The sequence below is a fragment of the Pipra filicauda genome, unplaced genomic scaffold (assembly GCF_003945595.2).
Source record: "Pipra filicauda isolate LSUMZ 115617 unplaced genomic scaffold, ASM394559v2 scaffold235_size1210477_pilon, whole genome shotgun sequence".
NCBI classification, from domain to species: Eukaryota; Metazoa; Chordata; class Aves; order Passeriformes; family Pipridae; genus Pipra; species Pipra filicauda.
The window spans coordinates 191,649-217,732 of record NW_024104349.1 but is presented as its reverse complement, the minus strand read 5'-3'; the positions used below and the strand labels follow the sequence as shown (position 1 = coordinate 217,732).

Genomic DNA, 26,084 nt, shown 5'->3' with positions numbered 1-26,084 from the left:
GGGGTTTAGGTATTTTAATTTTTTCTCATCCCTTGAGAAAGGTGCATCAATGTTCATGTTCAGATTGGCTGTAGAAATGAAAAGTCTTTTCAAAGTCTCTCCATCTGCCACTGCAAGTTAAAAGACCTTATTTCTCACCCTCTGAGCTCTCAAGCCTTGCAATTCAGTATGTAAAATTAAAATAAAATTCTCACATTCCAAGCCATGTTTTTAATAGTTTTCTTTGTGTTTAAAGGCACTGAACAGTCTTCCTTACATACTGGTTAAATGGTTGATTTCAGTGGGTTCTAGATTTCTAGGCAGTGGTGAAATTCTTAATTTTCTATTTTCTGATTTTCTAATTCTTCTCTGATTTTCTAATTCTTATTTTCTGAGTTTTGATTTTCACATTCTACCCCAAACCTACCAGGATTGAGAGGTATCTTTGAATTGAATTTAGGTGGCTTATGCTAAGCCCATAGTCTGATAAATTTAAACTCTTTTGAGCATGTAATATACAGAATTTTTCATTCTGTGAGAGTTTAAGAAGTACTTCAGGGAATCACCTACATAGTAGGGATTGAAAAATAGCACTCTAGGAGGTGTGTTGTTCCTGGATGCATTGGTTTATTTGCTAAAAACACCAACAGCAATCTTTACAGGAACATGTTCCTTTCTGTTTTTATAGGATGCGAGATACTGCCAGAAAAGTGGAAGAAAAGTATTTTTCCAACCTTGCAACACATGTAGAATTCCTTCCAGTGGAATGGAGATCAAAACTGACCCTCGATGGAGGTACTTGGCTTGGTTCTCTTGCTGTTGCCAGTAGCTGCAGTCTGCAAAATCCTCCTCAGAATTTTCAGCCTTTGTTCTCTGCCTGTGGCTTGCTTGGATTTTTCTTTGGTTTTGTTTGCACATCCCATCCCTTGAAGTGTTCCAGGACAGGTTTGGAGCAACCTGCTCTAGTGGAAGGTGTCCAGGTTCATGGCAGGGAGATGGAACCAAATGGGCTTTAAGGTCCCTCCCAACCCAAACCGGCCTGTGATTCTGTTTTATCATTCTCCTGTATGCAAGTTAAGTCTCCTTTTTCTTTTTCCCAGACACTGTGGACTCCATTACTCCGGATAAAGTCCGAGGCTTGCGGGATATGCTGAACAGCAGCGCCATGGATATCATGTACTACACGAGTCCTCTGTACAGAGATGAAGTAAGTGTGTAAAGCCTGGTTTTATGTAAGTTTTACTAGAGCAGGGCTTGGAGGCTGGACTTGGGAATGTCAGCACAGTTTCCTTCTGAGAAACCCTGATGTGTGAAGGATGTTGACACTTTGTAGGAGCGTAATGGTCACCTACAGTAGTCAAATACAGAGTTTTAAAAGTGGTGGGAGTAGAGAAGCCAGAAAAGGGTGCAGTGTAATTTATTTAGAGCAGAAATGTCTGTCGAAAACGGTTCTGTACCAACAGCTTAGAAACAGAAAGGATTCCCACTGTGTTTTCAATAATTTCTGCGTATTTAGAGCAATGGGAGTCCACAGAGCTGAGATTCTTCTTACCCCTCACAAAATCCTTGGACATTTGTCATTTCCTTTTTGTCAGATGGGATGGCAGCACGTGCAAACGTGCCCTAGGCAGTTTTAATGCATTTGTGTACACTTGGCCTTGCAGGGAAGGCAAAATGATTCACAATTACACAGTTTATTAGGGGACTGTTTATTTTTTATTTATCCAGTTTATTCTGGATGCTCCCATCTTGCTTTGCCACATCTCTGTAGGAACGTATGTGCTCTAGTCTGTGCAGCTGTAAAGTGACCCAGTGAATCAGAGGGGAAAAGCCTCAAATAAATGATAGTAACCTTTAATAATTATAACCCTTGAATAAATTATAATAAAATATAATAAATAAATAAATGAAGTAACCTGTAGAACATGCACAGTGCATCACCCCAGTAGCATCCCTCATGTATCACACAGGGGAAAACCCCTGTGGGGCTGTTTTAGGATTAATTTCTGTAGGAATTGTAGTTTCTTTCTGTATTGGCTACATTATATATGGAATAGTTAATCTTTTGACAATCTTGGTGCCCTGAGCATGGTTAGACTGGAGCAGGGTGAGATTTCAAAGCTTACAAGGGGTTTTGATGCTACTTTTCAGTAAAATTAGGTGTGTTTAAGTCCTTTAGACTGTCAATTTTAAAACTGAAAGCTAGGCCTCTCTTCCTGCTCAGTAATGCAGAGTTCATTGATCAGCGTTCTCCCCTGTGTCTCAGGTTTCTCTGCCTGTTGTGTAACTGAGGCCAACATGAACTATTGTGGCAAGTGACGAAAATTTCCCTGGCAGCTTTAAAACAGATATTTTTAAACTGCATTAGAGGCTTGGCGTGTCTGTGGACATCTTATGGGAAACGGATTAGTGAGTGAAGTTCAGGTGTGCTGGCCAGCAATGCATGAAAAACTTAATTCACTGCTTGGTAGAACTGTAGTTTTACAGGTTTATCACCATCCCTTGGGTGTGAGAATTGTCAAATAAAATGAATGTGCTGTAACTGTGCTTAGATCTGGTTACGGAATACTAAGCTGTGTTTTTCATCAAATCAAATGAATTTTCTTGAAGTGTTTGCAACAACATACCCAAGTTACTCTTCCTTATCCCATTTTTTTTCTCTGACCTAACTTTGCAGAGTTTAACACAATAGTATCAAATGGAGCATTCTTCTGGAAAATGCTGGGTGGTTTCCCATCTTCAGTGTGGAGTTGTTTTGTGGCACTTTGCTCTGAATGCTCATTCCAGCTCAGAAATGAGCCTTGTCTTCAAGTGTTCACATGGTCACACATTGCTCAGAATTAATGTACCTGCTCAGCACTTTGTTACACTCACACAATTCTTTGTGTACCGTGGGCACTTCTGGTGCTTTCCATCCAGAAATCCTGAAAGTATCTTGAAAATTATTAAACTTCACTTTGCCTCTGTGAAATAAATGGAGCAATGTGGTGAGCTCAGCCTAGGGAAGGGTAAAGCTGCTGTTCACCTCATGACACTCGGCAGTCATCAGATCCCAGAGTGGTTTGGGTTGGAAAGGACCTTAAATATCATCCTGTTCCACCCCCTGCCATGGGCAGGGACACCTTCCACTAGACCAGATTGCTCCAAGCCCCATCCAACCTGGCCTTGAACACTTCCAGGGATCCAGGGGCAGCCACAGCTTCTCTGGGCATCCTGTGCCAGGGCCTCCCCACCCTCACACACAAGAATTTCTTCCTGATATCCCATCTCACCCTGCCCTCTGGCAGTGGGAAGCCATTCCCCCTTGTCCTGTCACTCCAGGCCCTTGTCCAAAGTCCCTCTCCAGCTCTCCTGGAGCCCCTTTAGGCCCTGGAAGGGGCTCTCAGGTGTCCCTGGAACCTTCCCTTCTCCAGGTGAACCCCCCCAGCTCTCCCAGCCTGGCTCCAGAGCAGAGGGGCTCCAGCCCTTGGAGCATCTCCATGGCCTCCTCTGGACTTACTACAGCAGCTCCACATCCTTCTCATGTTGGGGGCCCCAGAGCTGGACACGGTGCTCCAGGTGGGATCTATGGGATCCTGGCAGAGGGAGAATCCTTCCCTTGATCCTGCTTCCCACGCTGCTGGGGAGGCAGCCCAGGACACGTTTGGCTTTTGGGGCTGCCAGCACACATTGCACAATACTTGGATACAACTTTCCTTTCTCCTTTCAAGAATTTTCCCCACATCGAGAAGTACCAGAAGTGCTTCTTTAAAGCTTCTTAGCACTCTTCAAACAGCTCCTTAAGGGATTTGCAGGTGGGCAGTGTGAGAGGCAGCCACTCTCTCCTTTCAGGGGGAAGAGTCCTTGTTCGTATCGTTTTCACGCGGGACAGCAAAGAGCTGTCCCAGAGGCACTGGATGGCTCAGCTGAGCCTTCCAGGAGCGTGGTGGATGACCCCCTCTCTGATTTCAAGTATTGTTTCTTCTCCAGCACGGTAGGAGAGTATCCAAAAGGTTCCTCTGACTCCTGACATGCGATGTGATACCAGACAGGCATTAATAATTCAGCACAGCCCTATGAACACCTCAGACAGTCTGGTCTCAGACTGCAGCCAACAGATTCAGCCGTGGTGGTTTTGTGTGGCTGCAAGTTGTGCTGTTCAGGTCCTTGCCCATACCAAATCCCTTTTTAAACATTATCAGATAATAAGGAAAAGCAATAAATTGATGTTTTGCTGCAGACCTACCTATTTCTAAATGAACAGTCATTTCACATTCTGCTTCTGACCTTGCTGGTGCCATCTGTGGTAACCTAATCTCAGGGTTTAGTGTCTTCAGTGGGCGACTTCATTTCACATCTGTGTCACTGTAGCTTCATATTTCTTTAATAATGAATGGCTGTAACAGAGATTAAAAAGACTAATTGATACATAGTAAATTCAGTGTTGTCACCTTCATTATAGTGCTAAATGCTTTTTTTTACTGATCTTCACTGTACTCACTTGCAGGCTAATTGTAATTCTGCAAATTATTGATATATGTCATGGCAGAAAATGCCTGTAGTACAGGATAAATATTATTTACATCAGTCATCCCAAAATCTCTATAAAGATTTGGTGCAAATACTGTAGTAGCCTCAGATCAGTAGGACATGTTTTTGGATTACTTCCTTCTCAGCTGAAGAGCAGGGAAACTTCATTGTCCACCTTAGAATCATGGAATAGTTTGGATTGGAAGGGACCTTAAACACCATCTTGTTGCACTCCCTGCCATGGGCAGGGGCACCTTCCACTAGACCAGGTTACTCAGAGTCCTGACCTTGAAATGGCTTCATGATTTGCCATTAAACACATATTGAGGGCACGTGTTAACTTATAGTAGAACTTTCATCCCTCTTGCATATGAGGTTTTGCAATGGGAATATCCTTTCTTTGTGTATCCCTTTCAGCAACTAAAGGGAACTGTTTTAGGAGTGTTTGAAAACAAGATGTGGAGCAGGAAATTTTAAACTGAGACTATTTAACACTAGCTTTGCTTATTTTGTTGAACCTAATAATGAAGATGCTGCTTGGCAGCACTTCCATGGCTTGCTTAATTAATTGGATTGTCCTTGAATGAATTCTCAGCTTTATGAAGTGGTAGGTTAATGGCTCTGCCTGAACCTAACAGTGACTTGTTAGAAATGGGTTAGACTCAGCTTTTCAGCAGCAAGAGTGGTCTTGAGAGAGAGACTTGGGTCTGGACAGACCCACAGATCCTTTTTTTGTTCCATCACTAAAATACACAGCCTTTCCCGTCTGTTCCCACAGCTCCTGCTCATTCTGGCCTCTCATCTGTTGTTGTGACAATCCCCTGGCATCCTTCAGTGATGCCATCAGGGAGTGTGACAACTGTTGTATCCTGAGGGTCAGCAGCCTCACCAGCTCTGCCTCATGTGTTGGCATGTTCTCCTGGTTCACGTGGAACAAAAACTTCTTGTCTTCGCTTTCACGGTCCTTTACAGTCCATCCTTGAGCTGCAGCTCTTCTGTTGGCTTTTAAGGGCCCTCTTCTCCCCCCAGTTGGCTCACACACTGCCTGCTTGCTGACTTTCAAATGAGTTTGCACTTTCTCCTGAAGCTCTCTTGACATTTGGAAAGGGCTGCTTGCAAAACTAACTGTTCCTCAGATCTCCTTGAAATTCCTTTCCCACAAAGGTACAAAAACACAGTCATGCTGTTCAAGCTGGAGGGGGTGCAGAGGTCGTGTTTCCTGCACTCTCTTTTCATTGGTAGCTTTCTGTTATTTTATTTCTCTTAGGGTTCAAACTGTTCATGTGGGAAGACAGTCCAGTGGGTGAGGGTCCTGTGGAGATGGCATGGAGAAAGGAACTCTGAGAGTTACAGCAAAGGGATGGTCAGAGCTGAGAGCAGTCTCAGGAGGGGACAATCCACATAGCCCAAGAGGAGAGGAAGTTTTTTTGTTGGATTTGACAGATCAAAAAGGTTTGGACTGGAGTGCATTGTCCAGGTTTTGGCAGCAAGTGCCAGGGGAGGCTCAGGCTGGATATTAGGAAACACTCCTTCACTGAAAGGGTGGTTAAGCAGTGGAACAGGCTGCCCAGGGAAGTGGTGGAGTCGCCATCCTTTGAAGTGTTCAACAAACAAGGAGATGTGGCACTTCACGATATGGTTTAGTGGGCATGATGGTGGTGGTGGGTCAGAGGCTGAGCCTGACGATCCTGGAGCTGTTTTTCCAACCTTAATGATTGTGTGAATGAGGATTTGAGCAAGAGCAGCCTCAAGCTCTGCGTTACTGCTATGCCCAGGTGCCAGCAGGGGTTTTGTACTCCAGTTTTCTTGAAAAAACTCATTTCCTGCATATTGAGGGGAAAGTGTCATTTTCTGCAGTGGTAATTTTGGCACGCACTGAAAAGCCCCTTTGACCCCAGTGATCTGCCCCCTAGAAGGGACCAGGGGATGGAGTTCTTCCTCCAGCCTGGATCTACTTGGTGTGGGTCCAGGAGGAGTTTGTCCACCACACACACAGCCCACTTCCTTCTGCTTTGAAAGAACAGACATGCTGCTCATGCTTATTTGTGCTGATGTCTCACAGGGCTGCTTTGCCTCAGAGGAGAACGAGCAGCTGTTTGAGATGCTGGTGCCAGGGATATAGAGGTTTGGATTTTTCCAGCTCAGCACAGGATGCTGTTAATGTTCTGCACAAAACTGAGCCAGACAGCAGCTCTGGATGTCTCACTCCCCATCATGATCCAGCAGTTCAGACTTGCTCAATACCCAGGGGGTGATTAGAGGCATGATCCTGCTGCCCTTATTGTCAACCTTCCCACAGATCCTTCTGAAATGACAGTGATGTGTTTTATTTGACTCAGACTCCCGTCTTGTCCGTATAAAGCACATGCCTGTACCACCAGGATTCCTGAATGGATGGAATGGGCCGTTATCTTTGGATTCCCTGGAAGCCACATGCCATGTAACTGGAAAGTAAAGGGCATTTTTTGGCCTGATCAAGTCCAGCATCCTGGTCCTTGGTTGACAGTCTGTTTTTTTGCTTTACCTTGAATTGCACAAACTGTCACAGAATGAATGTGCAGAAAGACCATTCCTGACTCTGCCTTTAATTTGGTTTGTGAAGAGCCCACAGTGTTTAACCTCAGTTTGTCTGAATATAAGCTGATGACTTCTGAGCAACTTGATCCTGTGGGCTTGAGTTTCCTGCATGGAAGATTTATTGGCAAAACTTCAGCTGCTAAATGGAGCTTCAGGCAAATAGTAACCATAGAATGGTTTGGGTTGGAAGGAACCTGAAAGATCATCCAGTTCCAACCCCCTGCCATGGGCAGGGAAACCTTCCACTAGACCAGGTTGCTCCAAGCCCCTCCAACCTGGCCTCAAACACTTCCAGGGATCCAGGGGCAGCCACAGCTTCTCTGGAAAACCTGTGCCAGGGCCTCACCACCCTCACAGCCAACAATTCCTTCCCCATATCCCATCTATCCCTGCCCTCTGGCAGTGGGAAGCCATTCCCCTTGTCCTGTCCCTCCAGGACCTTGTCCAAAGTCCCTCCCAAACTCTCTTGAGAGCCCCTCTAGGCACTGGAAGGATTTTCTCTGGGTATCTGTGAGTATTTAATGTTACACCTGCAAGACTTGTAGCATTTTAATCCTGCACTAAACTTTAGTACTGAAACAGCTGGTCTGCAAAAGGTGTTTCCCAGATTTTTCCCTAAAAATCAGAACAGGGAGAAAGGACTTTCCTGGGAAAGAGAACAGGAACAGTAGAAGATTTTCTCTACCTTTCCTTGAAATATTTCAGTGTTTGATGCTAAACTAACACTGAGGTAGGGAGGCCAGCTGGGAGGATGGGATTTGATACAGCTCTTTCTGGGAGAAATAGGAAGAGTTCCCTTTGTTGCAGTGTTTGATCTGTTCAGTAACAGGCAGGTAAACATGCTGCATTTCCCTGGTCCTTCTGGAAGAGCTGAGGGTAACAGAGCAGAGCAGGCAGAAAATCAGCAGTTGGAGCAGCTGCACAGGGATCAGGGGAGCAGCTGACTGGGAAAAACATCGGCTGCTGCCTCATTTATTCTGCTGTGAGATGTTTGAGCTTGTTTGGTCTGTGGGAGAAGCCCTGGGAGGTGGTTATATGGGTTGGGAATATGGGAAACTCAAGGAAACTCAGTTTGTGGGGAAAGCCTTGTGAAGACCTTGGATGGAGAAACAGCTCTGTGAGTGTTCAGTCCCACTGGTCCCCAAAACGAGGTGGGAACTGGGAGGGAGGAGAGGAGATGGAAAAAGAGAGAGGGGTCTGGTCATGTTGCATCCCACTATTCCTTTTTTTTTTTTTTTTGTAGATGATTCCTGTTTTTCTGTTTTCAGGCAGAACCAGCAGGTGCTTCCTCTAAGCACACGATAGATCCTGTGGATCAGCAGGCAGTGAGGGTTGTTTCCCAAAGGGAAACCAGTGGGAAAAGGGCTCCTTTAATCAGGAATTCCTTGATGTAGGTGCAGTGAGAGCAGGAGAAGCGTTCAACAAGCTCAGGGTGAGGCACCCATTACTTATAACCTGACCATGAGGTGCAGCCACAGAGCAGCCACTTGGGTGTTGTGGGTTTGGGAGGATGAGTTGTTATTTTTTTGTCATTTGGGAGTTTTTTTATTTAATAGTATTTAATTAAGACTCCCACAGACCCTTCAGAGGGAGCAAAAAGACAAGAGTGCAAGAGGGAGCAAAAAGACAAGACATCAGCTCCTAAAAAATTGATTTTATTACAGTGATGCCATTTAGGAGAGAAAATTTGATAGACAGATACATTTTTCATGTTTAAATTCCAATGAAAAAAATCACTGATTTTAGGAAATGCGAAGCCACTTGTTGTTTTTAAAAGGTATTTTTATATGGAGTGTTAGGATATATACCAAGCTGTAACTGCAAAAGGGATTTGAAAGCATTTCATGTTGCAGTTGCTGGACTAAAACTCTGTTCAAACCAAACTTTCCTTTTACAAGTTAGAATATTTTATGCTAAGAAAGCAAATCAGGACTAAATCATAGAATGGAATGATAGAATGGCTTGGGTTGGAACAGACATTAAGCATCATCTAGTTCCAACACCAATAAATATTACCTTATCTTCATATATTACTTAACAAAACGGTTTTTTAGCTGGGACTTTAAATGAATATACTTTTTCTTTTAATTTCTTTTTTTTTTTCTTACTACACACCAAAAAGGTTTCTAATCTTAGTGCTGGCACAGAACTTTTGGCAGGACACCAACATCCATAAGTGCTCACTGCAGGTAGAGGGCTTCTGGTTTGGCAGAGCAGCAAAACCAGACCATTTCACAGTACCTGGAAATCTGGAGGATTTCCTGCTTCCACTCCACAGTTAAGTTTGGTAACCAGGAATTTGGAGTTTAGGAATAATCTCCATCAGATGATTCAGTTGAATCCAGTGCTTGGACTCTGCTTTGCAAACTTCCAAGTATGCAGCTATTTGGAAATCCATGCACAGTTTCTTAGTCGTTGTCCATGTTTTTGCCTGTCTTCCCAGTAACAGCATATATGTAAGGAGCAGGACAGTGAAAAACAGGGTTGGACTCAGTGTCCAACCAGGATTTTCCAAGAATATTCTGGTTTATGCCTCCAGATTGCAACAAAAAAAGGAGTTTATAATGGAAATGCCATAGTGTCAGAAGATTTTTTACCCGCTCTGTACCTGGGGGGGGAGATGACACAGTATCATTCTTCCTGGAAGTTGTCTGCTTTTCCAGGGAAATAGACTGTGCAGGAATGGGCTACAGGAGAGTAGAGTACAGGGCTGTTGAGCAAGTTGCTGTTAAGGTCCCTGGTGGCAGGATGATGGATGTTGGGTACTTTGGAGGGTATCCCAGCAGCCACCCATGGAAAGTGCTGGAGTTCTGTGTCCAGCTCTGTGGTCTCCAACGTGAGGAGAACGTGGAGCTGCTGCAGCAAGTCCAGAGGAGGCCACAGAGATGCTCCAAGGGCTGGAACCCCTCTGCTCTGGAGCCAGGCTGGGAAAGCTGGGGGTGTTCACCTGGAGAAGAGAAGGCTCCAGGGAGACCTGAGAGCCCTAAAGGGGCTCCAGGAGAGCTGGAGAGGGACTTGGAACAAGGGATGGAGTGACAGGACAAGGGGAATGGTTTCCCACTGCCAGAGGGATATTGGGAAGACATTGTTGGGTGTGAGGGTGGTGAGGCCCTGGCACAGGATGCCCAGAGAAGCTGTGGCTGCTGCTGCATCCCTGGAAGTGTTAAAGGCCAGGTTGGAGGGGCTTGGAGCAACCTGGTCTAGTGGAAGGTGTCCCTGCTCATGGCAGGGGATTGGAACAAGATGGTCTGTAAGGTCCCTTCCAACCCAAACCATTCTATGATTCTATATCAGTGCTCCCTCATTTCACTGAGCTCCTGGCAGGAATCCCAAACCACTTTGATTTCAACTGATCCCTGCTATTTTGTTCTGGGTTTTAATCAAAACCTTTTTAAATTGAGAAACTATCAGCCAGCCAAAGCTAGTCCTGATTGATATTTTCAGCTCCAACTCTTGCTGAAAACTCTGTTTATTCATGTGTGAAAATGATGCCCACAGTCTGTATAGACCCAAGTGCAAGAAGAGGCAGCACTACAGTCAAAAATACTTGAAAATAGGTGTTCTGATACTCATTTCTCCAAGCTGTTGCAAGGCTTTGTTAATCATTTCACAGCACTTCAGGCATCAGGTTTATTGTGTGGATCCTCACTCAGTAAAATGTGTATCAAACACTGACAGTCCTGGTGCTATTCATATTTATATTCAGTAATGACTCAGGCTCTTGAAAAATCATGTTGAAATTACATGTTCTATAGCTTTAATTTCCCGTTGCTAACAAGGGAATGATTTGCAATTTCTTGTTTGTCCTCCTCTGTGCCATAGCCTGGAAGCATTGCTTGGTTTCCATGCTGAGTTTCACAGGCAAAGCTGCTTTTTTTTTTTTTTTTGCATTGGCCAGTTCCCAAATCTCCTGTCTTTCAACATTTCTCTCTAAAATACTTGTGTGAATCTGAACCTCTTTATCCTATAGCATAGGATTCCGAGCAGATAAGCTTCTCAGAGACTCATAGGACCAATATATATTTACTGCTGTAGTACTATGGATTAGTCTGTGATGTTTAAAAACCATGTTGCATTCCTTTCCCCCCCCCCCCAAAAAAAAAACTCTCCTTAAACCCTGTAACTAGAAGAGTATTTTTCTTGGCACTGTTTGTATAAAGGGTTCAAATTCTGTCTCTGCCTTGTCTCATTTTTGCTTTTTCTCTTCCTGTATTATCGTTTTACCTGAGATGAGGCTTTTTATTCTTTAGCAGCATTCTTTCCTTCAGATTCCTCTGGAAGAATTTGCAGTAAGTGCAGGTGTAGGAGGGGAAGGAGGACACAAAACTCCATCTCCTGGCAGCCAGGCAGGGGAATGAAAGGCTTGATGACTTCAAGATCCAAAAGCAATTCGAGGATTTTTTTTCCCAGAACCCATTCAGGCTCTCACTGTAGTATCTGAGCACTTCCATTTTCATGGATTTCTCTTCCCGGTGCCCTGCAATGAGGTAGGAATGCTGTTGCTCACTTTGATAAATGGAGGAAGTGGGTCTGACTTGTTTAGGGTAATGCCAGGATTGTGCCAGAGATATGAGTTGATTCCAGGTCATGTGTAGCTCAGGCCCCTTCCATCCTCCTTAAGTTAAAAAAGGAGCTGAACCTCTGACACGGGAGAAATGTTCAGAGCTGTGAAAAAGTGGAGAAAATGAGGGAGAATCAAGCCAGAAGGGAAATACCACTGTGTTAAAAGTCACTGCTGTGCTGGTGAAAACCATGTCCCTTTGTTCACCTCAGAGGATGCTGTGAAGTACTTTAAGCAGAACTGTCATTTATTGAAGTGTTTAGTTCAATTCAATGCCTTGGGCCATGTGGTGTAGCAGTTCTGGGGTCACCACATGTCCTGTGTGGTGGTCGGTGCTGGCTCTGGAGGGGGGAGGTGAACCACTGGAGTCAGTGACAATCAGCCAAGCTGTTGCTGCCGGCCTTGAGATTGTGCTCATCTTCCCAGCCAAAGTGCACAGACCTCCGTGCTCATCCTAGGAAGGGGTCAGTGTAGGATGTGAACGTTCCTGAACACCAACAGGAGTAATCAAATGTTGATGTTTGACTGTCACCCTCTTGAAACAGCTGGTGAAGGGGCTGCAGCAGGAGCTGAACCGGCTGTACACGCTCTTCTGCTCCCGGAATCCGGAGTTTGAGGAGAAAGGAGGGAAAGTCTCCATCGTGTCCCACTCACTGGGCTGTGTCATCACCTACGACATCATGACTGGCTGGAATCCAGTCAGGCTTTATGAACAGTTGCTGCAGAAGGAAGAGGAGGAGCTGGAAGACCGTTGGATGAGCTACGAGGAGCAGCGTTTACTTGAGGAACTTTACCTAACTAAACAACGGTAATGCATCCACTTCCAGTTGTTAAAGGAGAAAACCACAGCCCTAGATAACGCCCTTGGAGTGTTTCCAGAACCCTCCATGGCTGTTATCTTTTGTGGGTGATGTTCTGCTGGGGCTGGGTGGTAGATGCTAAAAACAGGACTGGACAGGCCCTGCTGGAGGAGCTCTGAATCCACACAGACTCATGGAATGGTTTGGGATTGGAAGGGACCTTAAAGATATCCACTTCTGCCCCCTGCCATGGGCAGGGACACCTTCCACTAGACCAGGTTGCTCCAACCCCTGTCCAACCTGGCCTTGGACACTTCCAAGGATGGGAATATCAAGGTGTTATGAGACACCCATTAGATAGAGAATCTAATAACAGTAACTTGAGCTTCAGTCTTTCAAGTGGGACATGATAAATCATGAATCATAGTTTTTTGGTTCCTTCCTGGAACCTATCTCAGTATTGGTGGTACTTTGGAAGCATTAATACAGCAACAGATCTCCTGCTGTGCTTGCAATCAGGATGGGATGTGTGTTATAAGGGAGTGGTACAGGGCGTCTCTATCAGCTGCAAGGCTGGATAAAGTTTAATATTTCTGAGAGAAGGGAAGTTAAGAAACCTAATGAAGTGTTCCAGTGGTAAAATGATCCTTCAGGCATATGCCTGGCTTATGATCAGGGGGAAATGACCATTTTCACACTCATGCTCCAGCTCCTTAGTCATCCTCTGAAGTGCTTCTGGTTGGATCCACAGTAATCCCGAGTATCATTTGACACTGGCACTTCTGTATAGAAAGAGTGGCTCTCTATTTCTTGAGCCATTTTAATTCAGTTCAGTCTGAAATAATGGAAAACAGACTGTAACTTCTGGAATTCTACTGGGAGTGGGGACAGTTTTGCCCATCCATATGTGAGCTTTATATTGTAGCTGCTTTTTTAGTTTGGGATAACTAGAAAAACGGATGAACGACCATTTTTAATGATAGCTGAAAGGTGGGACACAGTCCTCCAGTGTTCCACTGCAGTAATGCTCAAGCCATGAAGTTTCCCGTGGCTTTGGTGTTGTTTGGGTTTTTTAAGCAAAGTAAAGCAGGTGATTTGGCTGCAAAATCACCAAGGAAACAGGAGGTGAGTCACCTACTCCTGAGGAAGGAGGGTGGGCAGATGCTTTGGGGGGGTGAACAAGGGAGCTGTCACGTGTCGATTGATTCCTTCTGTGTTCAGAGGAACAGGATTTGACATACATTGATTCTTAATCAGTTGAGCTGCTCCAAGAAATACTGACACCATCACTCTCTCTTCCCAGCAGACAAAACTGTTGGACCCCACAGGAATGCCTGTTTGGATCAGAGAGGTTAAAGCTACATTTTTTATTGGATCTCAGAAAGATCTCTATTTTCTAGGTTGAGAGAGATAGAAGAGAGGTTACATGGGTTAAAGGCATCCACCATAGCAAAACCACCTGTCTTAAAATTTAAGGTATGTATGTCTGAGAGGTTTTTCCTGAATGTCCTACTTGCTGCAAAAATACTGCAATGAGTCATTCTGCTTACTTTTTTTTTTCCCCATGTCCCTAGGCATGATTTTGGTAGAATAATTGGAATGTGTTGGATGAAGTGTGTGTATGTGTGTGTAAACATGGTGCTTTATTAATATCTTACTATTTGTTACAAATACATATTTGTAATAAATTTAGAGCAACCTGGTCTAGTGGAAGGTGTCCCTGCCCACGGCAGGGGGTTGGAACAAGATGGGCTTTAAGGTCCCTTCCAACCCAACCCATTCTATGATTCTGTTATATGTGTTCATGGGTAGTTATATGTAAACATGTATCTAAATATATAGATAATAAATACATGTAATATGTAAACTTGTATATAGATTGTTACTGTATTACACACACACATACAACTCTATGGGAAGGTAAAAGCCATTTGGGAAATTACATTGATCATGTATCTTAAACAAATTCACTTCTACTAAGTTGAATAATCCATTTTCCTTGGGGACTACTACTAACATGTCACATCTCTGAGCAAATCTGATTGAATTTCCTCCAGCAGTGGATTTTCCTTCCAAATTATTCTGGTCTGACAGTCAGCACACTTCTAGTCTCATGAAACAGATTGCTTGCTAATCAGCTGTACAAATTACTAGAATTCCTTATCGCTGGGAAAAGGCATTTTCCGGTTTCTGGGTGGGATGTGTGACACTTTCTAGTTGCTCAACTCAATCCTGAAATATTAAACCATAAAAATGTGACATGATAGATGAGAATAAAAGAGATTATTGTTTCTTAACTTGCCATTTTTCTTTCCTTCTGAGTTCAGAAGGGCTCCTGGAAGCCAAGGTCAATCTTGAGCCATAAAAAAGAGGAAACGAACTATAATTCATTTTGTCACATCCTTCTCCTTTTCATCACTGCTTGAAAGCATGTGTCAGGCTGTTATCTCCACCATCAAGGAAGCTGGAGTCAGGCTGATACTCCCCCAGCTCTGTGAAAGATTAATCTTCACTCAGTTGTGTTTAAACTGAAGGTTTTTTGAACAGTTGCTTTTTTGAGATGGAGCAGGAAAGGAGAGGGAAAGAAAGAGGGAAGAAAAGAGGACATTATCTATCTAAATAGATCAGATAGATAATTTTCAGGTAATTTTTCCAATGCAGTACATCCTTTTTCTTACCCTTGCTGACCAGGAGGATGTTTTGCTCTGTGAAGCTTTACACAAGTGACTCCTGTTGGTGGGGACAGAGCTCCAGAAAGGGAGAGGCTTTCCATGGAAGTGAAATAGGATTGCTCATCAGCAAGGCAGTCCAGCTTGCAGAGGGTGACTGGCTTGTTGAAAGAGAACAAACTGCTTCGTAGGTACCAACCACCTCCCCTTGGCTCTTCATGGCAGAGCAGAGCTCTGGTTTGATCAGGAGCTGCTGTTCACCACAAAAAATGCTTGATCCACTGATTATTTGGTCTGTGCAATGCAGGAGACTGGAGTCTTTGGTCACTGATCTCCTTAGGCTCTATTACTCCATGGAATGGGCATGTGGAGCTGTACTGGCTCTTTTATGGAATGAAACAAATTAAGCTTCCCAGGATGAGACAGTCACTGGTGCTGTTTGAAGAAGAGTTAAGCTTTGCTTGATGTTGAGTGAGCACAAAGGTAGCTTTTGGCAAGACAAATGCAAGAATAAATACAGCAGCTTACTTTGTATTTAATACTAGAGGAAACTATCTGGGTGTTTGACTGACCCTTTGGAGAGGAGAAAAACCTACAAAACATAAAGATATGGAGTCCAGTACTACATTGGACAAGCCACCAGAATGGGAACTTGAGGGTGAGGTATCTTTGTCTCTTTTCCTCTCTCTTCCTCTCCTTCTCCTCAGATGGGATTATCTGCTAAACCAATAGGAGCTGTGTGAGTTAAAAGCAAAGCCAACACCTATTGTAAATGTAAAGCTTAAAAGGACAGTCTTCTCCTCACCAGATATGTCAGAGGAATTGGAGTTAAAGGCTAAAGAGGCTGGAGAACATGAAAACATGGGGAATGGTGTGATACCCTTTATGACTCTGTGGTGTATGAAAATAGCAGTGTTGTAGGGTGATTTTCAGTCCGTCGGGAAGAGGAGGGCAGGATGTACCTCAGTGGCTCCTTAGTTCTGAGGTGGGAATTCATTTAAATCTGGGCTTGCAGTGTGCTGGCCCAAAGGGCTTCAGGGTTCCTGAGCACTTCTCATTTACCCAGGGTTACAGAAACTCTTCTGGAAGAAGCTCCAGCTTGTACTTCACGTTCATTTATCCCCCCCCCCTTCATGTACCAATGCACAGAAGGGCTGTGCTGCCTCACTCCTGTTGACTCATTCAGCTTTTTTTTTTTAATCTAATTATGAAAATACTGCAGTCTTAAGTTGAATGGATGACCATTTGGCTCAGCTTCTGCTTAAAATACAAATAAATTCATTAAGTGTTCTCTTTATGAATCATAACCAGGAGAAAAGTACTGCACTGAAAGGTCGTGTTCATAAACATGTCTCCTCTGTTGCTGAACATTTACAGGAACAGACGTGAAATGCCCCACTCCTGCTTCTAGAGAAACACCAAAATTAATACATGTTTGCTATAAAGATTTTAGTCCTTTCTATAAAGATTTTAGTCTTCTGTTCCCAGTAGGTGTCATCACACAGCAGCCTGATTTTCAGCCACGTTCCAACAGCACTGACAGTCTAATGGCTGCAATTTAAAGGACTTTGTTTTTAAAATCACAGAATAACAGAATTTTTAAGGTTGGAAAAGACCTGTTCTCCACTAAACCACGACCCCAAGTGCCACATCCACACGGCTCTTAAGTCCCTCCAGGGATGGTGACTCCACCACTGCCATGAGCAACCTATTCCAATGTCTGACCACCCTTTCAGTGAAGACTTTTGATTTTTAGCATTTACTGCTTCAGTATTGGTCTGGTGCCACCTACTAAGATGCCCACCAGCTGGTACTTTGACTCTGTAAGCCGGAGGACCAGGTTGAAAGGCTTTTTGCATGTAAGAAAGCACAGCAAGGAGCGGTGCCCTCCAAGAAAGCATCTGGACACCGCTGATCTTGTGTTTATCAATAGAAACAATGGAACAGAAGTGGAACAAAAAGCCACACACTGTGTAACCACTGAAACCAGTTACCTTTTGAGGTTTTTCTCAGTCTCTTTTGAGCCTCTGCTAAGTGTAAAGCTGGCAGGCACTGTCTGATTTCTTTCTAAAGCAGAAAAACCGTAATTGTGCAGTTCAGATGCTCGACACAGGAATATCAGATGGGCAGGGTTAAAGGTTACTTATTCAATTTAAGGGATTGCACTGGGAATATCTGTTTCTATTGTATTTGAAGATGAGACAGCTCTTTGTCCAGACTGCCAGAATGTAAAGTCTGTGTAAGGCTGAAGAAAGGAAAACAGCTTTGCTCTAGACCCGAGTGACAACACAGATGACAGAGCTGTGCTTTGCTGCAGGTGACATTGAATAGCCATGCTGAACACCTGGAGTTTCCTTTTTCCATTGAACTGGCACTTAGGCATTCTTTTGGAAGGCAGAGCTGGGGTACCAGTGCCAAGTCAGAGGAGGAGGAATGTTTTGTGCAGCGCTGGAATCTGAGAGATGAAACGGACCATTATTCCTACGCCCTCGCTCCATGTGCTAACATACAGAGAAGGCACATGGGATCCCAAGCATCCCATTTAGCAAGAATCCAGCAATTTCTCTTGCTGGTTGAGTAGCAGCACACTAGGAGTTGCCCAGTTGTAGTGCCCTGCACTCTGGGCACTCCTAGGGAAAGTGAAGATCTGATTATGGTAAAATTTTATTTTTTTTTTTTTAAAAAAAGGAGGTTAAAAAGTAATTTTGACTTATGGAAATATTTTTTACTACCGGGTTGTATATTTGATGTTTTTAGGAGACAATGTCTGAGGATTGGTAATGGGATACAAAGCCATTCACCTCTAGGTCACCGTTGAATCCCAGCCTCAGGTTGGCAGTGACCAAAAGTTGTTACCACTGATGCAGGCTCAGTGACCTCTGGCAGATGTGTCAGGTCAGGTTTACTTAATTGCCCATTGGTGTTGGAGGGAGGACTTAGAGCAAGGTCACAGCAGCTTTGGGTGATGTGAGGATCCCTCATTGCTGTCCCTGTCCCTGGGCTGTGGTTCCCAGCGTGGGATGGGGTGGCACTCGTGACAAGCACCATTCTGTTCACTGGACACCAGGTGTTTTGAGGTGTGTGTAGCAAAAAAAATCATAAGAGTCCTAGGTTAGGGATAAGATTAAAGAGGTGTGGTTAGCTTTGGGAAGGTTCAGGAGAAATCAGACTCATCGTAGTTCCTTGGTGTCATCCAAACTCTTCTTGCTGCAGCTTTTCCAGTGTTGGTAGAACTCTGAGTTCAAATATCCGACTTGCTTTTTGGTTTTCCAGCTGTGTAGCACCACAACATGCAGCCAAAGGAAATGGGAAATTGAACCTCCGTGTCTGTATGTTATAGTGGCCTTCTCCATTTTGACTGACTGATATTATCTGAGTCCCTCTTTGAAACCGAGAAATCAGTTGTGAGAGAAATCAAATCCCGCTGTGTTAAAAAGCATCATTTCCATCCTTATTAACATGGATGAAATCTCTCCTTAGGTTGAGAATTTCTTCTGTATGGGATCTCCATTAGCAGTGTTTTTGGCACTGCGTGGCATCCGTCCAGGAAACAGTGGGAGTCAGGACCATATTCTACCCAGGACAATTTGTAATCGCTTATTAAATATTTTTCACCCAACAGATCCAGTGGTGAGTCTTAATTGCAGCTTTTACCTTGACTGTTTTTAAGCATCAGCTCTCTCATAATGTGTGATCTGCAAAGTGTGTGAATCAACACCGAGTGTGTGCCAGCAGAGGACAATTTGTTAATGAGTATTGTACAATGTCTCGGGTTTTGGAACTGTAGAATAACAATTCCTACAAATAATTGCCTGAGGTATCATATATTTTGCTTCTCTTTTCATATTAATAAGCACAGTATTTGAGATTACACTGATTATTTTTTGTTGCAAAGAAATAATCCTTTTCAGATGAGGATTTTGTGTTTAACTTTCTGACTTCCATTAAATATCATCTGTTCAAAGACAATACTGCTGTTAAAAAAGGCTTCACAAGCAGTTTACAAGATGCTACAGAAAAAAAAAAAGACTGTTTTTTTCCCAAATGATCCTGAATAACAGCTTGTTAGAGGTGGGATAGTACTTGGAAGAGAATTATTGGTGTAGCTTTACCCTGTCCTTACACTCTTCCATAGACAGCCTACATTATCTGTTACAAAAGGCAGGATGATGAAACTGCATCACCTTGGCAACTTCTTTGATGCAAACCTGATTTGGAATTTGATGTAGAATAGCAATTGGGGGATGCTTTTGCATTTAAAGTGCTTCACCTTAAGTATATTCAGACTTCTTCCCAAACATGCTGGTTCTTGCTCATCTCAAGGTCGTGTTCAGCTCCAGCTACTCCAAAATCAGAATTTTCCTGGGATGTGTAGAACATGGTCAGTCTGTGATCCCACAAATAGTAACTTCACTTGGTTTTAAGATAAAGAAGTGCAGAATGTTTTTCTACACTTAAGTAAACAAAGAAAAACAATGAATCAATAGAAAATTATTTTTTTAATAAGCGGAATTGACGATTTGCGCAGGGGTCAACAAAGAGTCATCAAACAAAACATTTACACAGCCAGTTCCTCCCTCTCTGTTGTGCAAAATCAGCTTAACTTTATATAAAGTTTGCTCTGGCAGTGCATATTAAAATCCATCTGAAAGGAACTTGTGTGTTGCTGACAGTCAGGTACAGGTGTTGCATGTGCGAAAGCGAATGCACAAACAACCGGGCAGTTCATAAATCTTCCAGGTGAAAGTAAACTTCCCTGTGAAAATAAAAGTGAATCAGACCATAACACCAAAACTCTGTCACCTTCTAGGCTTTGCTTCTTACAGATATTTTGGATTTGAGGTTGGAGAGGACTCTGTATGTGAAAAGAACGTGATTATTTTTTAGTCTTGACACTAAAAGGTTGTTTTGTTGGTTTTTTTTTTTTTTTTTTGATTTCCTCTTGCAGGCCTATAGGTTAGAACCTTTAATTCTGAAGCACTACAGCAACATTTCGCCTGTCCAGATCCACTGGTACAACACGGCAAACCCTCTCCCTTACGAGCACATGAAGCCAAGTTTCCTCAACCCCACAAAAGAACCTACCTCAGTTCCTGACAGCGAGAGCGCTTCGGCGGCACCGAGCCCGACCACGTCCCCGGTGATGGTCCGGCGGCACTACGGGGAGTCCATCACAAACATAGGCAAAGCCAGTATATTGGGTAAGGTCCTTTGTGCCCTTTGGGTCGGGAACAGGAGCCCCCTGTGGAGCTTCACTGCTCCGTGGTGCTGAGTTACAAGCAAACTCTGCTCTGGGGACAGGCTGGGAGAGCTGGGGGGGTTCACCTGGAGGAGAGAAGGCTCCAGGGAGAGCTGAGAGCCCCTTGCAGGGCCTAAAGGGGCTCCAGGAGAGCTGGAGAGGGACTGGGGACAAGTGCCTGAAGGGACAGGACACAGGGAATGGCTTCAAATTGCTAGAGCACAGGGTTAAATGGGATATTGGGAAGAAATTCCTGGCTGGGAGGGTGGGGATGCCCTGGCACAGGTTGGGTAGAGAAGCTGTGGCTGCCCCTGAATCCCTGGAAGTGTTCGAGGCCAGGCTGAGGTGGGGCTTGGAGTGACCTGGTCTAGTGGAAGGTGTCCCTGCCCACAGGACAGGGCTGGAATTAGGTGATCTTTAAGGTCCCATGATTCTACTCCTGTCTGTTTCACAGAATCAGAGAGGTTTTGTTTAATTTTTTTGTTTTAATCCTAGCTGATGTTTTACTTCAAAGAAAAAAACAGTTTACATATGCTGGAGTCAGGGCTTGCTGGAAGATGATGTAGTTTATGCTATTGTTGCCTTACTTTTGTCTCTCTTATTGAAGTAACATCCCAATGATTTAATAGTTTCCACTCTATTTCATGGAAAAAAAGTTAAATTAAAGCTTGTGTTCTGACTACGTTTTCTGGTATTGGTGAATAAGAGAAAAATCACACCATGTAAACTATTAGAGTTATATTTAACTCATGATTCTACAATAGGAAATTCAGGCTGTTTTAATATAAAGTCTGTTCCCTTCTGGCTTTCTCAGTCAAAATAAGCCCTGGTTTAAGTGAGCTTAAACCTCCTTCACTGGAGCTTATACTTGAGCATGCACTTGCAGTTTTTGTTGACTCAAGGCTTTTCTTTAGCTCTCTGTGTGGGATTTGGAAGAATCTCAGTGCCAGGAATCTTCCCAATCAAATAAGTAAAGTATATAAACGCAGTCTAGTCCTTAAGTAGAAATATGTGGTATTTCAAAGCAGGGTGGCTTTTTTTTGGGGTTACTATAGTAACTTTAATGTCTTGTCCATGAGGTGGCAGCAAAGTCGGGATAAAACACGACACGACTGCTCTTAACTTTTACGCTGGTCTTCCTGAGCAACCAAAATAGTCCTTTTAAGGGATGATATAACATTTTTAAATGTCTGTAAGGGCAATGCCAACTTAAGGACCCTTAACCAGAAGAATGCCTTAAATGTCCTGATGGGATTCTTAAGTGCAGGAGGAGCCAACATTGCTATAAAGCATTTTGTCTTTGACTTTTTATGAGAGAGAAATTACAGCCTGTCCTTTGAAGTACCAGATTTCTCGCAGCAGAAGTAATCTCATGTGTTTTTTTTCCCCCTAAATGCAGTTTCCAAATTACAGCTTTTGCTTGTGCACAAGATTAGTCTTGGGATAAACAGTGCACTCTTCAGTCAGCGCACTCTTCAGTCAGATGAGCTGTTCCCACCCTAGAAAAGCACCGAGGAGTGTTTTCAGTCGCCTGTCACTCAGCTCTAATTAGTGGGTGCTACACTGACTTTAATTTGCAGTTTGATTTATGCTCCTTGGGGTTTTTTTTCCCCTCCTTGCCGGATGCAGGAGCTGCGAGCATCGGGAAGGGCCTCGGAGGGATGCTTTTCTCGAGGTTTGGCCGGTCCAGCACAACCCCACAGACAATGGAGACGGGAAAAGAAGGAGCTGAGGGAGAGGACAAGAAGGCCACAACTGTTGGGACACCACCTTTACCCCACAGCAGCTCGGGCTTCCTCGAACCCACAGGTGGGTGATGAGTCCACCTGATAGACTGGCACAGGTTGCCCAGAGAAGCTGTGGCTGCACCACAGCTGGAAGTGTCTAGGGCCTGGAAGTGTCCAGGGCCTGGAAGTGTCCAGGGCCTGGAAGTGTCTAGGGCCTGGAAGTGTCCAGGGCCTGGAAGTGTCCAGGGCCAGGTTGGACGGGATAATGGAAGGTGTCCCTGCCTGTGGCAGGGGGTGGAATGAGATGAGCTTTAAGGTCCCTTCCAACCCAAAGCATTCTGGGATTCTGTGAATCTGTTCCTGTGTTTTGAATTTCTCAAGACTCCAACGACTGACTCTTTGTTCTTCCTTTAATCTTTTTGTCCTCTCAAAGGAAGTTTATATGTGTACATACATGTACACCATATGTACGTGTATGTACATATACCTATAGGAGTTTGGGCTAATGGGATCTGCATATCAGTAATTCCTAGATTTCCAATAGAAAAGCAATATAATTGCTACATGGAACCCCACTTACCATTTATGATTAAATGGATTTATTTAAATTTTATAGAATGGTTTGGGTGGGAAGGGACCTTAAAAGACCATCTTGTTCTACCCCTGCTGTGGGCAGGGACACCTTCCACTAGACCAGGTTGCTCCAAGCCCCGTCCAACCTGGCCTTGAACACTCACAGGGAAGAATTTCTCCCTAATCTCTAACCTAAACCTGCCCTCTGTCAGTTTAAACCCTTTCTCCCCCATACATTTCCTATTTCCCCACGCAATTCCAATTCTGAAGCAATCTGGATTTAAAGACACATCATACTGGAAGCAGAAGTTACCTCCCTTGTCCTGATCTGAACCACCCAGAACATAAAGTGCAATTTTAGCAGCTGAGGGTTTTTTTTAAAAATAGAGGTACTTCCTTTAAGGGAATTCATTCTTGATTTTATTTCTGAAGTCCCCATCACTGCAGGGTGGGGGGGTTTTTGCAATCAGAGGAGTCACAAGTGTGTTGTATCTTGTGACAGCGTTCACATGATGGATTGTTGTCTGTTCATCACAACAGATAACCTGTCTGAGTCACTGTTTGAGGACAAGAAACTCATTTTAGGCTCGAGGGAAATAGAGGGGCAGGACAGTGACTGTCACGGAGCTGCCCACGAGCTCCTTCCGGGGGCGGCTGGCACGTCCAGGGCTTTCTGCATGGATCCCACATCCCTCTGTGCTGAAAGCCATCCCTGCTCCATAGAAGGAGAACGTGGAGCAGAGGCCAGCGAGGCTGAATGATGCAATCCACAGCCAAGGGCTTTGCTTCTGAGAGGGCGGCTTGTGGTGGGGTTTGGCAGCCGCCCAAGTCCCGTAACGGCCTCTCTGAGCCGGTCGGGGTGTCCTTCCTGCAGAGCCACTGGGGTTTTTTTGCATATACACATCTTCCTGGAAATGACTGTGGTTGTCTCCTGGTATTCCAAGGCTCTGAATCCCTCTCCTTGCTGCAAAGTGGGGTGATGCTCCTGGGAGAGCACGGAGACGTGTCGTTCTGTGCCGGTGCTTGTGCGATGCTCCCTTTATGTGCTCTCGGAGCCAAGAATTAAAATTCTTTCAAACTGGCTTTGATAAATGGCTGTATTTTTGACTCAGTATGGGGGGCTGGCTTTTGTAGCTAAGCAGCCCTTTAGTTTTTTTGTCCTTTTTATTCTATTGCTCCTTGTAGAGATTTTTCTGATCACTAAAGTGCCTTAACAATGGATTAACCATCGGTCCAGTTAAAATGCAGTAGAAATTGCTTTGAATGTGGCATTAATCAAAGAGCCATTGAAATAAAAGGATAACTGCTGAAATATATTTGGAATAATCAGGATATTAAAAGGGCTAGAGCTGTGGAGGGACAACTTTGCAGAAAGGACTTGTAGTATTGGGTGTAGTCTCCTTGTATAAACACTAAAAATGAAAGAAATCCATTTATTTCAGAAAGTTCTGAGCACCCACCTTCTGAAAGACAGTGTTTCCTAGTGGGGCCTCAGCATTTGCTGAATATTTCTCTGTAGTTATCATAACAAGTATAAATAAATGTATTTATAGAGTTACTATAAGGAAAACAGCTGCTTAAAAACATGCCAGCTTTTCCCAAGCTTTAGAATCATAGAATCATATAGGTTGGAAAGGACCTCTAAGAACAGGTTTAGTTTCCTTTTAGCTTTTGTTTTCCTGAGCTAAGCACCACTCTTAGGTCAGGTTTGTGCTAAATGCATGTGCATTAAAATGTATTTGTATATTAATAAACTTTGATTTGGTCGAGTGTCCTGTGAAACGTAAACACAGAGATATTACGTTTGTTTTATGTACAACAAGTAGAATCAGAACCCAAAGCTGATGGCAAAACATGCTGGTGTTTTTGCAGTTCTAACACCATTTTTGTTTTGTGTTCATTTTCCAGTGGAACTGGAGCACAGGATCGACTTTGAGCTCAGGGAAGGTCTCGTGGAGAGCAGATACTGGTCTGCAGTCACATCCCACACTGCTTACTGGTCATCCCTGGATATTGCTCTGTTCCTTCTAACCTTCATGTACAAACAAGACCAGGAAGAGACTGACAAATCCAATTTAGACACTATTTGAATTTCTGACCGTGGATGGGAAAGGAACTTTTCAAACCAGTGGCACAAAACGGATGTTTGACTGCAGAGCTGCAGCGTCCCAAGGCATGGAGGTTTCAGGTTTAAGTGCATGTTTGGGGTTTTTTTCCTGTTTCTAAAGAGGAAAAATGATTTGTATTTCGAAGCACTTTATAGTTTTAAACATTTTGCAGTGCTTGATGAGACCTGAAAGGGTTCCAAACTCTTGTTAACGTGGGCTGTGTAAAGAGCCAAATCCAGCGTGTCCATCCCGTAAGCACGTCGTGCAGTGTGCTTGGGTGACATCCTTGCTAATGACCATAATTGCTGTTTAGTTCATTAAACTGTACAAAAATTAGTTGATTTAAAAATAAAACCCACTAAATTAATTTCCAGTAACAAAAATACATAGTTCAATGCAAACCTAAAACTGCCATGTTCTGATGTTTTATGTACTGGTGAATAACCAATGGTGGTGTCGTTTTTCCAGGACTTTATTCAGCTCCACATCCAATTATCCACACTGAAAGCCCATTCTGACTGCTGGCTTCTGGGGGCCTATTCTACGTGACACATTTAGAAAACTAATGCTGAAGGAAAAAAAAAAAAAAAAGCATGAGGCAAATATTTGAAATACTGTAATTATAATTTATTATTCTCTCTAATCGTTTCATTTTATTCCAGTGTATAAAACATGACTTTTTTACTGGTTTCTTTTGGCATAATTTAAGAACCACATTTATTTTCTACAGTGTTTAAGACTTTTTCTCAGAAATACATATCTTTGTACTACTATTCAAATGAATATATGGACACTGTGGCACACTTTAAGTATTTTTTCATTAAAAATAAATATTTGTGGTTTCACACAAATGACATCAGTCACGTTCTTCTCAGAGGTAAGTGTGTGCCTTTGCTTTTTCAGGTTCCAAGTGCTTCTCAGGCACATTAGATTGGTTTGCAGAGGATCCAGCTGTCCTTTGTTTACCACAATTAAATGCATATATATGTGTGTGTTTGTATAAAAACATATGTATATTTATGTGGAAGGATCTTATCGTGAGGAAAGGGAGCACCATAAAATAAACTTGGTGAGGCCTGAGAATACCAGCATTTAGGTTAGGCTTGTATCTGCAGCTAATTAGAAGTCAAGAGGGAAATACTGGGATGAAAGGATTAAAACAACCTGGAAGGCTCTGGAGTAGAAATGTTGGATGTTTGACCTCTGAGCTGCCTTTGCCTGAGGTATTTATGATCTGGATGGCACATGTGGAAGCTGCAGAACCTAAATTTCAGTTAAAAAAAAAAAAAAATAAGTCTGTGGTGTTGGTGAAGAGTTCTCAGTGTAAACAGATGTGGCAACA

The 26,084-nt window shown here is 43.6% G+C and overlaps 1 protein-coding gene across 1 annotated transcript in view; it reads left to right on the top strand.

The window, feature by feature from the left end:
• DDHD1 (DDHD domain containing 1) overlaps window positions 1–25,587 on the top strand; it is a 67,142-nt gene extending 41,555 nt beyond the window's left edge. Inside the window, exons 5-12 of the mRNA XM_027724428.2 lie at window positions 668–774; window positions 1,080–1,186; window positions 12,172–12,434; window positions 13,827–13,902; window positions 18,576–18,725; window positions 20,044–20,296; window positions 21,964–22,143; window positions 24,543–25,587. Of these exons, the coding sequence (XP_027580229.1) occupies window positions 668–774; window positions 1,080–1,186; window positions 12,172–12,434; window positions 13,827–13,902; window positions 18,576–18,725; window positions 20,044–20,296; window positions 21,964–22,143; window positions 24,543–24,724 (1,318 nt within the window). The 3' untranslated portion in view covers window positions 24,725–25,587. The remainder of the gene's footprint in view (window positions 1–667; window positions 775–1,079; window positions 1,187–12,171; window positions 12,435–13,826; window positions 13,903–18,575; window positions 18,726–20,043; window positions 20,297–21,963; window positions 22,144–24,542) is intronic.
• The last annotated feature ends 497 nt before the right edge of the window (window positions 25,588–26,084 follow it).